Here is a 17,445-nt window from a genome sequence, read left to right on the forward strand (position 1 = left end):
AAAAATAATTAAATAAAATAAAGGTATTGTGTCTATCTACAGCTAAAAAAAAAAATAAAAAATAAAATTTTTTTTAAAAAAAGAAAACTGGGTGTCTGGATTCATAAGAGTTTTAAAATGAATTTAATGGGTCTAACTCGTGCTAATACAAATGAAATAGACCAGAGCGGAAAAAAAAAAACAAACCCATCGTTATGTATCACATAAGTGTCAGTATTTGCTGAAACTTTTCCCTAAATATGTATATTTATGCATGTATACATACATAAATGATCTTATATTAGGTTACAACTCGAAAATATCTGCCAGAATATGATTTTAAAAACTCGAAAGCCACACAGCTCTGTACCTATCTGCTTTGGAATTCCTTTGAGTATTTGAGTTCTTGGTAGTTTTGTGTTTTGGGGGGTTGGAATGGGAGGCTTAAGAGTTAGGATACAAGAATAAAGGAGCAACTTTTTTTTTTTTTTTTTTTTTTTTTTTTGGACTTTTCGGTGATTTGCCAATAAAGGTGAAACTGGATTTTAATTCTTAAATATTTTTGGGTAGTTAAGAATGAATTTACTGTGTAAAGCTTTCGAAAACTGTTAACCAGAGGAAGATACATGTATGTTGCAAAGTCCTGGTTGTTCACTGAAGATGTCGTACATAGTTCAGTGAATATATCCTGTGATTTTGGATATTGAGTTGTCTGATAGAACATCCTTTTTAATTTGACACTGGAAAGGTCCATTTTAAGTGAAGTCAGCTATTCTGGTGTTGCTTAGGGCAACCATCTGGAGTATTTCTGTTTTTACCTAAAATGTAGGACCAAAGAAATTGAGGCTTTTAGGGTGGGAGGGGAGTAGTCAGTAGATTTTTCGTTTTGTTTTGTTTCAATTTGAAATAGTTATAAGGGATAGTCATGAATAAACATGAAATGCTGTTTACATTTAAGATCTTGAATTATAAGTATCAACTTACTGGCTCGTTTTTTTCTTTCTTTCTTTCAAAGGTTTGGGCCCCATGGGATCCCTGTGACAGTATTTCCTAAAAGGGAATATAAGGACAAACCGGAAGCCAGGCAGCTCCAAAGTAATACATTCCAAGAAGGGACAGAAGTCAAGGGTGAAGTGAATGGTGCTGTTCCCAGTGACCCTTCCGTCCCGCCTCCTGAGCTGGGCTTGGCTGAAAGCCTGTGGACTTCCAAACCTCCACCTCTCTTCCATGAAGGAGCACCTTATCCTCCCCCTTTGTTCATCAGGGACACATATAACCAATCAATACCTCAGCCACCTCCTCGGAAAATTAAGCGACCCAAACGAAAAATGTACCGGGAAGAACCCACTTCAATAATGAATGCTATTAAGCTGCGACCCAGACAAGTCCTCTGCGACAAGTGTAAAAACAGTGTTGTTGCTGAAAAAAAGGAAATTAGAAAAGGTAGTAGTGCAAGTGACTCTTCTAAATATGAAGATAAAAAACGGAGAAATGAAAGTGTAGCTACTGTGAACAAAAAACTGAAAACTGACCATAAAGTGGATGGGAAAAGCCAAAACGAAAGCCAGAGGAGAAATGCCGTGGTGAAGGTCCCGAGCATGGCGCACAGCAGAGGCCGCGTGGTCCGAGTCTCCGCGCAGGCGAACGCGTCCAAGGCTCAGCTGGGTACGAAGAAGGTGCTCCAGAGCAAGAACATGGACCACGCGAAAGCCCGGGAGGTCCTGAAAATCGCCAAAGAGAAGGCACAGAAGAAGCAAAGCGAGACCTCGACTTCCAAAAACGCACATTCGAAAGTCCACTTCACCCGGCGCTACCAGAATCCTAGCTCAGGGTCCCTCCCGCCCCGGGTGCGGTTAAAACCGCAGCGGTACAGGAACGAAGAGAATGACTCTTCCCTGAAGACGGGACTCGAGAAAATGCGGAGTGGCAAGATGGCACCCAAGCCCCAGTCCCGCTGCACCTCCACCCGCTCAGCAGGTGAGGCCCCTTCAGAAAATCAGAGTCCCTCAAAAGGCCCCGAAGAGGCCAGCAGTGGGGTTCAGGACACAAGTGAAGTGCCTGTACCTGGTGAGCAGGATGAACCACAGACATTGGGCAAAAAGGGCAGCAAAAGCAATATCTCTGTTTACATGACCCTAAATCAAAAGAAATCTGACTCTTCCAGTGCTTCAGTGTGTAGCATTGAGAGCACAGATGATTTGAAATCCTCCAACTCTGAGTGTAGCTCTTCTGAAAGCTTTGATTTTCCTCCAGGCAGTATGCATGCACCTTCCACCTCCTCCACTTCCTCCTCTTCAAAGGAAGAGAAAAAGCTCAGTAATTCCTTGAAAATGAAAATCTTTTCCAAAAACGTCTCTAAATGCGTCACACCAGATGGCAGGACCATATGCGTAGGGGACATTGTTTGGGCCAAGATATATGGCTTCCCTTGGTGGCCAGCCCGTATTCTTACTATAACTGTGAGCCGGAAAGATAACGGCCTTTTAGTCCGACAGGAGGCCCGTATTTCATGGTTCGGGTCTCCAACAACATCTTTCCTTGCTCTTTCGCAACTCTCCCCCTTTTTAGAAAACTTCCAGACACGCTTTAATAAGAAGAGAAAGGGCCTGTATCGCAAGGCTATCACAGAGGCGGCCAAGGCTGCCAAGCAGCTGACCCCTGAAGTGCGGGCTCTGTTGACACAGTTTGAAACGTGAACATGGACAGTAAGGTAGGCAAGAACCCTTGGAAGGCACCACAGATTTTCTAGTCTAATTAGGAATAATTTCTACAAAATAGCTTGGCCAAATTGGAGAGAAAAATTGCACTCAGTTGGCTGACTTTTTATACTACCTTATAGCCATTTTTAAACTGAGAAGCTTAAACTGAACATGCAATCAAATTTTGTCTTCAGGAAGTGAGATTTTAGCAGTATTTTCCAATTTTGAAATCTAAAACCATCCCAAGGCATAGAAGCCATAGCCTCAACTGAAACTGAATTTTTGCAGGGACTGTTAATTGCTGTTTGTACTATTACTGTATATATATATCCTCACATATATATAATATTGCCTGTCACTATGTGACATAGGTTGCGTATTTGGGATTTTAGTAAGGGCTGGTGAGCTGGGGGAACATTGTGGATATTTAATGACTACTTTTTTTTTTTTTTTTTTAAACTAAGAAACAGTTAGCCTTTCTATGCTCGTAATGGTGTAAAAGTTTGGGTGTTTGACAAACTGAATGCTTGCTATTCAGTGACATGCTGGGGAAATAGCCCAGCGTTTGGGATTAAAACTGTCAAGACTGGACAGGTTTGAATCGTCATTCTTTGTGCAGCGGGGATGTAACAGACTTCAAGCTTCTGGTTCGGGAGCTTAGATAGGTTTGGTTTTGGATATGTAAATAGTTGATTGCTAAATTTGGTCAGATTTCTTCTGACTGGCTGTTCCTAAATTCTTAGGATACAACCCAGTAAATTACACTTTGTGAATTAATTGTCAAATGTGTAATTGTTGCATTTTGGATGTATCTAATTTGATAATGAAAAAAAATTTTCCATTTAAGGTATCTGTTTGCAGGTCAGAAAATGAGAAAATGTAATTGTGTAATGCTCTGAAATGTAAAAAAAAAAAAAAAGAAAAAAAAGAAAAAAAGAAAAACGAACAAAACAAAAAAAGCTGTAAATAAAATCGACTAAATCCAAATTATTTGTGTGTGTTTCTCAAAAAGCTTTGAAATATTTCAAAATGGTAGAAAATTATTCTTTGTGTTAGTGTTTAGCAAAGATGAAAATCCAACGTTTAGTTTGCTGTTTGCCCTACCAGGGAATACATTGTCTGAGAATAGGTGAAATTCAGATAAGAGGTGAAGCAGTATACTCTTAAAGTGAGGTTTTGTAGTCTGGAGGTCTGATGTGCTTCTAGACTTAGACTCCCCTCCCACCAAGTCTCATAAATGTGTAGGTTTTAATTTTTTCCTTTTTAGCCTTAATGTTTCACCACGTGTTTCATTTTCCTTACATTTGGGGAATTAGACCCAGTTTCTTTTCTGTTTGATCTTCTGCCTCAGGTGTCACTGCTTTTTGGTAACTTAATTAGCTTGCTGTTTTTCTAAATGGTCCATCTGTCCCTGAGATTTGATTTCTTATTTTCCAGTTTTACCTTTGTACTGTTAGTGAAAAATATACCTGATTGCCTGTGACGGCAAGTTTATCCCAACATTTTAAAAGTTGCTTCCAAACTTTTTGTGTATAAATTTTATATTTGATATAATTTCAATTCAACATTTTTGTAAACTTGAACCTTTAAAAGGGCATTTTTTTGGTGTATTTTAAATAATCCAGTTTGAAATGTATTAGTTACTATGAAATTAATAATGAAGATTAATGGAGATTGGAAATCCATAGTCTTCTGTCAGCTTCCTTAAGGTTATGAACATCTTTGATTAAGTACCAATTTCTGCAAAAGCAAGTAGAATTTCTTTTGGGGACTTAGTCAATGCTTTTTGATTATAATAAACACACAATTAAAAAAAAGATGTTTCACTTTAAAAACCATATTCTTTCCTGCAAACAGAAACAAGTTCTATAGGAATTTTTTTTATCATAACAGGTTGAAGGAAGTTCACAGTGTGACGGAAAGGTCATAAGAAGTATCTTTAAATATTTTCTGAGTATCTGTTTCAGATTATTGAACTTGTTCGTTCAGGTATTTTTAAACGTTTGAATATAAAGACATTTAAGCAAGTCACCTAAAATATGTATCTTAAGGCTTTGTATGATGAGCTGGGTGAGTTTTATCATAATAGCGATTTGGAAAGTGGATATTGCTAATACAATCACGTGCTTTGACAAATATGCTTTTGTGGTATAAACCATATTTGGTTTGTTTCAGAAGCCATAGGGAAAGAGATGAAAAAATCATGATTGTAGAGTACAAAACTAACATTCACTTTTGTAGTTAATATCCTTGAGGCATAATCACAAATTTACATGATCTAATTATGTCAAATAATCCCTCCATTTACATTTGCAGTCTGGTTTATTTCACTTGAAGTTTCAGTAGGAAGGGGCGAGTTTTAGAGAATTCCTGTAATCTTAAAATGCACACTCTAAACACTAATAATCCAATAGCCATCTATTAAAAAGTGTTCCATTCAAATAGAAATTTCTCAGATGAATCCAACCAGTATCTATTGCAGAGATAGAGTTGAATCGAATAATTGGAGCCATTTTTACATTTCTCTTAGAAGTGCTAAAAGGTGCTTTTTTTTTAATGGAGATAATTCAACTGGGTATTTTTCCCCTTTGAATAGAGAAAAAACTAGGGTTACACCAAGTTTCTGGTGTCTAAGAGAAGTGGCCAAAACAAAGGATAAGCAAGGGCTGAAACAGTGAAATTAGATCTGTGAAAACTAAGAAATCATCATCAGAAATTGGAAGCATTGGAGTATTTTTTTTTCTTTTTCTTTTTCTGGAACTTATAGACCAGAAAACTTCCTGGTCATTTTGAAGGGACATCTACTCAACTCTCATTTACAGATGTGGAACCAGAGACCTAAAAGATGGCAGGTAGCTGGGGCCACTAGGATTCACTAGTCTGTAGTGTCCTTAGGTGATTTTGATGGGAAAAATTTCTAAGTAGATAGTAATTATAGATCAGTACTAAGTAGAATGGACAGGAATGTAGGAATGAAGACACTGTAGGCAAAGAACATGGGGCCATATTAAAATCAACTAAATATATATTTGTCGGTTTGAGTTTCTAAATTACAAACTCAAATTGAATTTCAGCTGGGTGTGGTGCTGCATGCTGTTATTCCAGCCGCTTGGAAGGGTGAAGTAGGATTACAAGTTTTGAGGCCAGCCTAGGCAATTTAGTGAGACCCTGTTGTGAAAAGGGCTAGAGATGTCACGCATTGGTAAAGCACTTACGCAGCATTTGAAGAAACATGTAGCATCCTGGACCCAGTACCACAAGGAAAAAGAGAAACTGAACCCCTATACACAGAGGGTATACCATTCTGAAATTGAGTATGTTGAAACATACACACTTGAAGATTGCAAGATGGCCAGTTTGCCTTCCTATTGAATAACTGAGTTGGAAATTGGAAATAAAGAAATCTGTAATTTGGTTTAAAATTAGATTTTCCCATTTAAGTTGTGAACATTCTATGATTTGTGCTGTGTTGGTTCACATTTGTTCTTACTTGTAGCTGATTGGCAAATGTCTAGAAAAGTTAGTAATATTTTAACTCAAGGATTTATGTCCAGTGATGGCCCCCAATAGGGAATATGACTGAATGAAGACCCATTTTCTAAGTTGGGAGAAATTCAGTTTTTGCTTTTTGCTTTGGGATTGTACTGATATTATAGCTATTAAGACAATCTCTAATAAAAATGCCTGCTACAGGAACTCAAAGCTAGGCGGAGGCCATGCCAGCTACCAGGAGAAAGGAAAACAACTAGACTGCATTGATTTTACCTGGTTCTAAGTTACGAGGCTCTTCATAGTCTGTTTTTATGTACTTTTAACTGTGTTCCTTCTTTAAGCTTGCATGGAATTGAAAAGTGGAAGCATTTGCAGTTTGCATTTCTGTTGTGTTATTCTGAATAAGAAATAGGAAGTTTAAAGTCAGAGTGATGTAGATGATTTATATTTTAGTTTTGCAAGGTGTCTTGGTATCTTTAGACCATGAATAACTGACACTAAGATCAGAAGAGAAATGATTCTTTGTTTAATTTTCACTCAAGTAAGAAACAATATTATTATTTTACGTTTTGCAGTGCTGGGTATGGAACCCATGGTCTTATCCTGGGCTACACCCCCAGCCAAGACTTAACATTTATAGATCCAAACAGGATTTTCCTTGTGGGATCAAGTAGAAATAATCTTTTCTTTCAATAAAGCATTGCAGTTTTTGTGGTATTTAAAAAATTGTGCTTAAATAGGCATAACCTGAACTTTACCATCTTAAAATCAAGTTTATTTGTACAGTGTCATGGTATTACATATATTCACCTGTGCCACCATCACAGTGTCCATCAGTAATCTGTTGGCTTTTTGTCGTTCTTGTTTTTCTTTTGGTACTGGGGATTGAACCCAGGGGGCACTCTACAACTGAGGTACATCCTTAGCCCTTTTTATTTTTTTATTTTGTGACAGGGTTTCACTGTTGCCCAGGCTGGCCTTGAACTTAATGATCCTTCTGCTTCATCCTCCCAAGTAGCTGGGATCACAGGCATGTGCCACCATGTGTAAGCTTTTGATAGAATCTTTAAATTTGCAGTGGTATTGTTCTAGAAGGCGTTGGAAATTATGTCATAGGACCCACCCCTTTTTTGGGGGGGTGGTCAGCGCTGTAACTGGATTATGCTACTGGTAGTGCCAGCTTTCCAGGATTCGTTCCTAACCCACTTGCAGCCCTATACAGGAAATGCTGCCCACAGTGCTAATGGTGCCCCGTTTTCAAGAACGAGAAGTGCCTGTTGGTAAAATTTCTAGGTGAATTAAATGTGACTGCATCTGCCTATCGAGAGTAGGTTTTAGTTAAAACTATCCCCTTCAAGTAATAAGGACAGTTTTTGAACAATATTTATGAACATGGAAACAAGTTATTATTTTAGTAATAAAATTAGATTATTAGCCCACACTTAAGTTATTTACATACCATCATGCTTTTTGTCATATTTTCATCATCTATGTACTATTTTCTTTGATTCATTCACTCTCCCCCTTTGTATGTGAGTAGTTAATAGAAAACAAATATGCTTTGACATACCTAACATGTATAACTTTAATAAAGTTCTACGATCATCTTTTGTACCACACTTTGGTAGGAAATACTGAATTAATTTTTACATTGCATTTTGAAAACGAGTTTGGGATGGACTAAGTCAAATTTTAATGCTTTTAATTCCTGAAAAACTAATTTCTGCATTTTAATTTTTCATATAGATTGCAGCATTCCTCTGTGGGGAGGTGAAAAGAAGAGATGTTGTAGGCTCATAAGTCAATCAATCATCAAAATACTGAATTTCTGAGTCAGTTTCAGCTGAAAAATTTAGGTGGCTGAAATGGATGTTGTCTAACTTAATGGGTCTTTAACTGAGTTCAAGTTTTCTTTGTAAAACAGTTTCATAAAGCTTTGGTGTTGAAAACACGATTCTTAAAACTTAGTTTAAACATGAATTAAATATTTTTCTTCAAATTCCCAATTGTTTGGTAAGTTCTCGTTTAAATAAAAAGTTGAAAACAGTTGTCATTTAAATGTAGGATTTTCCTCGTATCATAAGAATGTGACAGTTGCCTCTCTATGGCTTAGAAATCTGAGTTTTAACCAGAAACCAAGTCATTGTCATTATATATTGGTATCAGTATCAAAAAGCAAAACCAAGCACTTCATAGCTGAAGTGATCACACTTTTCCCCTTTTTTCTTGAAAATAAAAAACCTTGTAATTTTTAATAATTCATAGCAAGTTTTAGCAAAGATGTCTTTTTTTTATCTATTTAACATAATTTTGTTACACTCGATGTCTCATGCTCAGTTCTCTCAGCACAGAGACTCACTTAAAAATTTGAAAACCCAAGAAGTATAGTTTTTCCCACAGGTAAAATATAACGGAAGTTTTTGGTTGCCTGAGGAGAGTGTTTCTGTAGAAATATGAGAGTGTCATCCAGTTGACTATAATAGATAAAAGTGGGTACTTATGAGTATCCACCTGGCCATCGATGCAGGTGGGCTGGAGCATTATCAGTTGTGCATCACCAGCATGTGGTAGCAGGTTTTTATTGCGCGAAGAAGCATCTCTTTTACTTTTTAGGCACGTGGTTGAAAGTACAAGCTCCTGAGCCTGATAGCCTAGGTTCAGGGCTTGACAAGTTAGGCAGGTTACTTCAGTGTCATCATCTGTGAAGTGGGAGAATAATAGTAGTACCTCTTCATAAGGCAATGGTGAGAATTTAGATATTTAAAGCACTAGAAAAGTGCCCGGCATAAGACCTGTATAAATACTTGGTATCGTTACCACCACCTTTGTGTTTGTGGCAGAGAAATTCATTCTGATGGGTTTTGATAACTGTCTTGTGACATTCATTTTAAATGAAAAAATGTTAGGTTTCAGTAATCAGTATGATTATTCCAGTCATCATAGTAAGATTATTCCCAGCTTTCTAGAAGTAGCATGAACTCACTTATTTTAACTGGCATTTGAGGAGGGTAGCTGGGTTGGAGGTCAGGGAACGACCATGACGGAAACTCATATTCAGCTCACATGGGCATATTTCCACTCCTGACTCATCGTGTGTGTAACACACGTACTCTCTCCCTTTTGCACTCTCAGTGGCAAACACCGGGCCTGGCATGAGTAGGAACGATCATCTACTTAAGAATGAATAAGACATGTACTGACAACTAGTCACCAACTCCCATGACCATACCTCCCAAGTTCTTCCCATGGCAGTGAGAAAACTGAGCTGCAAGCGCGAAGGTCTTGTCAAGGGAGCTTGGCAGTGACAAAGGTGTGAGAACCACAAAGCTGTGCCTGTCAGCTTTCAAATAAACCTGCTGATTTGCACAGATGCCGTGTTCCCTTGGGACCTTGGCATTTTGTTATTTTAATGTTTTGGTGAGCAATAAGCAGTAGACATTAATTCAAAAAAATCTGCATTACTATTGGTAGGACTGAATAGGAAACTTTTCTAAGAGGGACAGACTTGACATTTCAAGGCCTCTATCTGTGTGTCATGGCCCTGTTTTCTAAAGGATGGTCATTTTTACCCCTGGTTCATTTTTGAGATGCTGTTGATTACAAACCGAGGACTTTGCCCAGTTTAGTTTTTAGCGAGGAATTTGGCTGGGAGTGGCACATCTTGGTGTGAGTCCTGGTATGCTGGGGAGAACTATGTGCAGTTTGTCTAAATCTAGAAAAATAACTGGTTAGAAAACCAGCACTAAGGCTAGAAAACCAGAATGTCTTGTAAAACGAGATACTGTAGGCATTTCCGGCTTTTCCATGTTGCATCACATTCTATCAAGAAAATCCACATCCAGCGTTTAGTGAAATAGTAGGTAGATACATGGGTACAGTCTTAATCCTTGAGTTTTAAATTCTGGACTTTGCACTGAGAGCATGGCCTCTTCTACTTCCTTCTTTCACTCCACAAGGGGGACCAACTGTTGATACCCGATTCTGACTTGTGCCTTTAGATCTCTGCTGCCTCCCAGGAGTAGTGCCTTTGTGGTACTAAGGCTTTCTCTTAAAGGACCAAATAAGGAACTTCAAGGAAATGGCCGCCTTTCGTGGGGGTGTCCCTCCTTTCACTGCGTCACAGCTGGGGCTCCCTGGCTCTTCCTAACGCATGTCCTGAATGGTGATGAATGTCTAGAGAGAACATTGAGACCCTGGAAGCCCTGAAGGGGAACCGTGTTAAATGTCAGCACGAGGCTCACAGGCCAGCTCTGTGGGGGGGGCTGGTGTGTTGATATTTCATGTGGCATTCCAGGGGCGTGCCAGAGAGGAACTGTACAGGAAAAGATGAGCTTGCTCATCCTTCGATGTATCTCCGTAGCTCCCTGCTGTAGAATCGAAAAGCAGGTTCTTTCGAATGACTGTTGGAACCTAACAAGTTTTACTTAGGGAGAGTTTCCAAAGATAAGTCCTGTAGTGCCTTCAGATTCCTTTTTTCTTGTGTGATTGTTGCTGGGTTATAGTTATAGTATATTTAAGTTTTCCCACGTAAAATAACCTCATTATTAAACCTCATTTAAAATTTGTCTTCATCTGGATTAGAACTCAGAAGTAATTATGTTTAAAAGAATTTCTCCTTTTCAATGTCAGAGAGCCCTTCTAAAGTTTTTTTTAATATGCGATTGCTTCTGATTTAGATTCTTAAAAGATAATGTTATAAGAACTGAATACTATCTAAATCAGTGACTCCCCATTGAGTACACTGAAGTGACAGGTTTGATTCTTATTTGTACTTAAGCTAGGGAAGAGGAGGTAAGCAAACAAGCAAATATGTTTAAAACCAAGCTTGAAATACCAGTCCTTCATTTGAATTTTTCTTAGTATTTTTAACTCATTATAACTACAATTTCAACCAGTTATCACCGCGTAGATATTAGGTCCTGAATAGTATGCAAGGGTGGTCATCCTGGTGGAAAGAAAAGGGCTTACGGTGGCAGTCGGTCTTCTGGAACCAGGGCCATTGAGTTTGTGAATGACGTGATACTAGAGAGGGCACTGCAGACCTCATTTATGGTCAAGAAGATCAGAACTGCCCCCACAATAGGCTAGTGTTAGATAGCAATTTTGGGGGGGGGGGCCAGGAACATTAAATGTGAGTTAATCCTCCCGTTTTGTTTGTAAGTTTGCTTGGAGGCAGCACAGTGGTGACCCCTGGCATCTTGCTGCTGCTTGGACTTGGGCTGGAGAGTGCCCTCTCCTGGCCGAGGCTGGTGTGTCTGCACAGCTGGCATTCTGTGAAGCCAGCAATTTGTCCAGAATAAATTCATTATGAAAATTCAACTGAATTTTGGTCTTATTTTTAAATTTTTTTTGGTAAAGTAGATTAAAAAGAACTCAAATGACTGCTCTATTTTTGTTAACTTGGTTTTTTCTACCATAGGTCTCAACAAATGGCAGCTATTACATCAGACAGTGACGAGTCCTGCTGCTCCCTTGCAGTGTCTGACAGACCACTGTGGATTCAGACTGGGAGCATTGAAGTTAACAGTGAGACGGGCAGGTCTGTCTGTTCGAAGCCCTGCCACGAAGTGAAGAGGGCATCATGTCATCACTTAATCATTCCTGGAGGAGATTAGGCTAGACTTCAAAGAATTCACTAGTCCCTTCTCTTTAGTTCTCATTGACCTCGATAGCTGGATGTACTTCATGTAGACGATAGCTTTAATGAGTGAAAATAACATTCAATTGATTCTGCCTACTGTGATAAAGAAGTAGAGCTTCCTGTGAGTTTCCGTAATTGAGAGCAGTTTCTTGTAGGACGGTAGAAGTTGGGAGTTGTTTTGTAGAATTATATCAAATAACTGCGTATCCATGAAAATCAAATACTGCGTTTCTTTATTGTTTCCCTATTTCAATCTTTGTCACTTTTGTATTCATTAACTTCCTAGTAGTCATTATGTCTTCCTGTATACATAAGTATAAATATGTATACACACACACACAATCTCAGTGATTTAATCTCAGAACTGTTGTTGTTTATAAGGCAGGAATTCCAGGGGTGGAAAAAGATAATACTGAAATGTAGTTATATTTCTTTAAGCTCATTTTTTATTGATTCCCTGGATGACGCCTGTGGCTTATTTTGAACTCTCATTTGGTAGGAAAAGTTCAGGGATTTTTGTGTTGTTGCTGTGTTCCTTTTGAATTTATGATCTTTCATTATTTTCTTAATAAAAGGAGGAAATATTTAAGCTTTCTTTCTGGGGTAGGGGGCAGGGCTATTACCCTGGTATTTTTGCAGCTACTGAAGAGCTAAATAGTTACAAATGAGCTATAATTTGCAAGCTGGTTCAGAAGGGCACCTTTTAGATCAGAGACTGGCTGAACTTTGGACTCGCCTGTATATGGTGGTAAGCTACCTTATGGTGATCTCGAGGGAACAGTGGTATTGGTTTTCCGCCCCTCTCATAGGAATCCTTGGCTTTCCTGCTCTGATCTTAACTGAACTCGAGGAGGCCTCACTAAGATCAGTCAGGTTTTAAGACTCATAAAAAGAAGGAAATGGAATCATAAGTGGCATTGGCTCTTTTTTTTTCCCTCAGAAGTTCTATGTGAGTCTAAATCTGTTAGGATTATGATCCAATTAGCTGGATATCTTACTTTTAGAAAGTAAAAACAATATGGAATTTAAAAATAGTGTTAATCATTCTTTTTCTTTAGAAGGACTACATCCACCTTTCATATTGATGTGTGCATTATTTACGGCTACAAGTCATTTTTCATTTTTATAAAGAAATATGATAGGATGTCCTGTGGAATTTTTCTTATAGGCCTTGATCCACTAAGCAGATGAAGCATGGCAGCACTGGGAAGTTAACAGGAAACCAAGAGTTGTGTTAAACCACAGGAAGTCCCCTACTTTGAACTGTTCAGAAGTTAAACATTGGGAAGAATGGGGTAGTTCTTCATTTTTCCTTTTTTGCATTCTGTTTGTTTTGTCTATTATTATTCCACCAAAATACCATATCTCTGGTTTAAAAATGCATTTGACACAAGCAAACAAACAAAAACCCTCATGTGTCTTTCCATGGATCACTTCTTCTGTAGTTCAAACTTTTATTGGTGCTCCCAAATTGAGAGACATACCCAGGGATTGTAGAGGGTTTCAGTGGAATTCTTACTGTGTGATATTAGGAGGTTGGCAATGTTGGGCATTGGTCATGCTACTTGGCAGTGATTTTTATAAGCCTTGCTCTCTGTAAACATATGCTTGGAGTCCTGCTTTTTGTTGGAGCTATTGTGAAGTGTGGCTTTGTTGGTAATCAGGTTTGCTGGTGTAATAAGGGACACTGTGTTCTAACCAGTGTACCTGAATTGTCTTCTAGTATCAAAATGGTACTCTTGATGCCTTCTGATGTGCTGTGTCTACCTCTGGGGAGGCACCTTCCACTCCCCTATTATTTGCCGTGTGCACATGTACAAACAGGGTGATCTTCTGCTGATTTTTAGTAGCCTGGTACTGTATATAAATTTGCTTCTTAAGACTGTAGTCTCTCTTGTCTAGAGAAGGCTGGTGTTTCCTTGCAGTACACCAGCTACCTTGACTTCTTATTACCTTGAAATGTCAACATAAAGAACAAAGTTAAAATTTTCCTGTTATTAGGCAAATATTCATAAACATGTATTTAAAAAAAAAAAGACTCAAGTGCAGAATAACTATGTGAAGATGACAACATTTAACTTGTGTTGGAATTTGGCCAGATATACTTCAGAAATAACAACAAATGCTTCTGCTGGTTTAGAATGGCAGTAAGTTGTTTTCTCAAAAAAAAAAAAAAATTTGGTCAAGTTTAATTGATTTAAAAGAAAAAAATCCCATAAATCTATGTAGGGCTTAATTTAAACAAGGACTTCTTTTTTTCTCATATTTTTACCTGTGCTTAACTACATTTTCTTCCTTCTCTTTACTATATTTCAGCACAAAGACATTAGCAGGCTGCTGGTTTCATGGACCTGTACCACAATGACAGAGAACACCAGAGCATCAGGACTGAATGAAATTGGAGATTTTTAAAGCTGCACTAAGAAGTAAATGTTAAGGCAGTGGTTAAACCAACAGTCTATAAAGGGGCACTTACATTATATTAAACTGAAGAAAAGGTATTAGGGAATATTTTCTAAAACTACTGCAATAAATTATGCATGAGATGAGGAGAAAGTGATGTGAATACACATAAGAACTCTCTTGAATTTTACGTATGAAGAATCACTTCCTTAGAATGTGAAGTTCTTAGTAAAATCTGGACAGCCCAAAAGGCATGGGATGATGCAGAAATGCTGAATGATTTTTCATTCTTAAACTTTGTGCTTGCTTCAAGGCGTGTGTTAATCAGTTCAGATATGAGCAAAGGCATTTCTAGAATGGTTCTTATGAAACAGCAATAGTCTCGTGCTAAGGTTAATGTCTCCTTCAGGGTGCCAGTGGAAACAAGAGGAAAGATTATCTAACATCCCGCTGGAGGGATGGCAAAGTGCCCCACTCCACAAACAAATTTGGATCATTTCTTTCTTTAATAAAGCAGGGCTGTATTATCTTTAATACATGTTTGCTTGTTAGAACATATTAAGGTGTATTTATTTGCCACTAGTATTTAACATTTTGTGCACATTTTCATAACTACATGCTTATCTTTCATATTTGACTCCAAGTGGATAGTCTAGTGTTGACCTTGGAGTAAAAATGTATACTCCAAGAGCTAGTTCTTAATTTACTGAGCTGGAAAAATTTTATTCTTGTATCTATCCTTACTGATTTTGTCTTGTTCAGAAGAGGTAACAACATCTGAATTTTGATGTGGACCTCTTCACAGAGAGCCCCTCCATCTAAATGCAAGAAATCCTCACAGGTGCCAGGTAGGACGTGGCCCTGGGGGATGAGTGGAAGGAACAGATCCATAAAGATAGCTGAACTTTCTGTGCATGGAACATGAATTCTTAATAGAGACCATAATTTTTTTTTCTTTGCTAAGTACATATTATGAAAAATCTTAATTTTTCTTTTTTAATGAATGGAGAAAACATGAGAAAACCAGATGGACCTGTTAGTACATTTTTAAGGCATTTTATATTTGATGGTGCCGTACTTTTAATAAAAAAAAAAAAAAACAAGTTTTTTAGTGGCAATACTGAGTTATTTTTTAAACCAGAAAGATAATCCCATATTGATTACTTATTAAAAAAAAAAAAGAAAAAAATGCCAAAAAAAAAAAAACAAAAAAAAAAACCAGCAACTCACAGATTCATTTGAAGCAACGTAACAGGTAACCGAGCACTTGGCTCAGGTATTCACTTTCCATGATCTTTATAGATTTGGAGTTCCTAATAACCACATGCTCAGGATTGATAAAATGTTCTAGGTGAGAGTTTTAGAATATTTAATTTACCTGACTGATTTGTTTTTACAACTCAAGAAGAAAAGACAGGCAGTCTTGAGCCTTGTCAGCTTGATACAAATCCTAATGACATTGCAAGTAATTAAAAGTTTTGACTGCATCCTAAAATTATCTTTTTGGAAGATTCCGTATTATGAAGTCATTATATATCTCATCAAATTGGAAAAAGTCAGCTCAGGAACTATAGCAGCAGGAAATTCTAAAGATGACAGAACCTGTCAGGTACCCTGCACTAGATGGCCTAGGGCGATGGCAGGGTCATCTTGTTCCTTCAGACACCTAACACCAGCAGTGACTTTCAGGCTCACTTCAAGAACCAGGTAACTCCCAAGGCTTCGTGGGATTACGTGTGGATTGTATAATGAGGACTTTAAGCTTTAGGATTCTTTGTGTAGAGTAATGGAAATGACCAAGAAGTAATAATATAAAGCAAAAGAATTGGGAGAGATCGAGTTTTAAGTATCTAAATATTTTTTTCTCATGAAGAATTCTCAAAGATGTTTTGTTACAAACTAGATTTTCATTTTTTAAAAAATGAAACTTGGTGGTATTTAAAATCTAGACCATGTTGTGACATCACTTATATTGCTTTAGTTGCTTAATATTTAAGCTTTGCTTCATGCTACCTTTTGTCTGTATTTCAAATCTTCACAAGCCTATTTCGTTTTGTAGACTTGAATGACAAAAATTGTTTCTCATCTTAAGTATGCTCAGAGTTAAATGTTGAAGAATGTTGTGTAACACTTATCCAATAAAATCTTTGATTTTTTTAAATTTAGTTATTTAAAAACTTTTACTTTGTAGGGTTTTTTTTTTAAAGAATTAGTTTTAAAGGATTATCATTTTTTTTATTGTAAACAAATGGGATACATGTTGTTTGGATTATCATTTTTAACACTGAAATTCAACCACTCTTTGTACTTCAGGAAGCTAGTTAGCAATATTTCTTTTCTTCTTGTTCCTTTTTTTTTTTTTTTTTTTTTGGTACCTGGGGATTGAACCCAGGGGTGCTTTACCACTGACTACCTTCCCAGACCTTTTTGTTTTGAGACAGGCCTCACTGAATTGCTGAGGGACTCGTTAAGTTGCCGAGGCTGGCCTTGAACTTTTGATCCCCCTGCCTCAGTCTCCAAGCCACTGGGAGCACAGGCATGCACCACAGTGCCCAGCATGTAGAGTAGCAATTTCTTAAGAACAGCTTAAGGTTTCTGATCACTAGGAGACTTCATGGAGCTCTATATGACAAAGGATAAGGAAGGGGATAGTTTAATTAGGACCCTGTGTACAACTTAACTAATTTTCTGATGGAAACAACATATCCTTCTGAGTTGGATGTAATTAAACAGCTACTGATAGGTTTGGTTTTGTCATGACATTAAGGTGCCCCACCCCCATGATAAAGGGTTGCTTCTTTGAAAGCTCACCATATCTGGCAGGAGGTCAAGCATTTGACCTGAGAACTTGAAACACTTGGTTGCCAGGGAAGAAGCAGCCTTTTCAAATCTACCAGACAAGTGATATTTTTTCAGGACTGACCCAGAATCTTAGTCAGTGTGCCCTGCCCATCCTTTTCCATTTCTGTAAAACAATCCTTTAGAAGGCTTTTATTCCAGAGTACACATTGCAGACTTGCCTCTCAAACATTCTCCCATTTCAGTTTATCTAAATGAGTTTAAAAAGGAGGCCACTGGAATCTGGCTCTGCTAATACCCTTTTTCTCAAGTTTCTCACTAAAAAATGGAACTGGAGACAACCAGGGAAAGTAAACCAACCAGGTGCTGCTTACCTGGGAAGGCCTGCCTGAGACCATCCCTGACATGGGTACATGTGTGGACGTACAGACA

At 37.8% G+C, this 17,445-nt stretch overlaps 1 protein-coding gene across 7 annotated transcripts in view; it reads left to right on the plus strand.

The window, feature by feature from the left end:
* PWWP2A (PWWP domain containing 2A) overlaps positions 1 to 16,379 on the plus strand; it is a 35,211-nt gene extending 18,832 nt beyond the window's left edge. The window contains exons 2-4 of one of the 7 annotated variants that reach the window (XM_079144972.1): positions 995 to 1,956; positions 11,590 to 11,709; positions 14,128 to 16,379. In XM_079144972.1, coding sequence (XP_079001098.1) covers positions 995 to 1,956; positions 11,590 to 11,709; positions 14,128 to 14,141 — 1,096 coding nt within the window. In that variant the 3' untranslated portion in view covers positions 14,142 to 16,379. The other 6 variants (XM_079144968.1, XM_079144973.1, XM_079144971.1 and 3 more) reach the window with 6 other exon arrangements.
* The last annotated feature ends 1,066 nt before the right edge of the window (positions 16,380 to 17,445 follow it).

Source organism: Sciurus vulgaris (assembly GCF_902686455.1).
Source record: "Sciurus vulgaris genome assembly, chromosome: 6".
NCBI classification, from domain to species: Eukaryota; Metazoa; Chordata; class Mammalia; order Rodentia; family Sciuridae; genus Sciurus; species Sciurus vulgaris.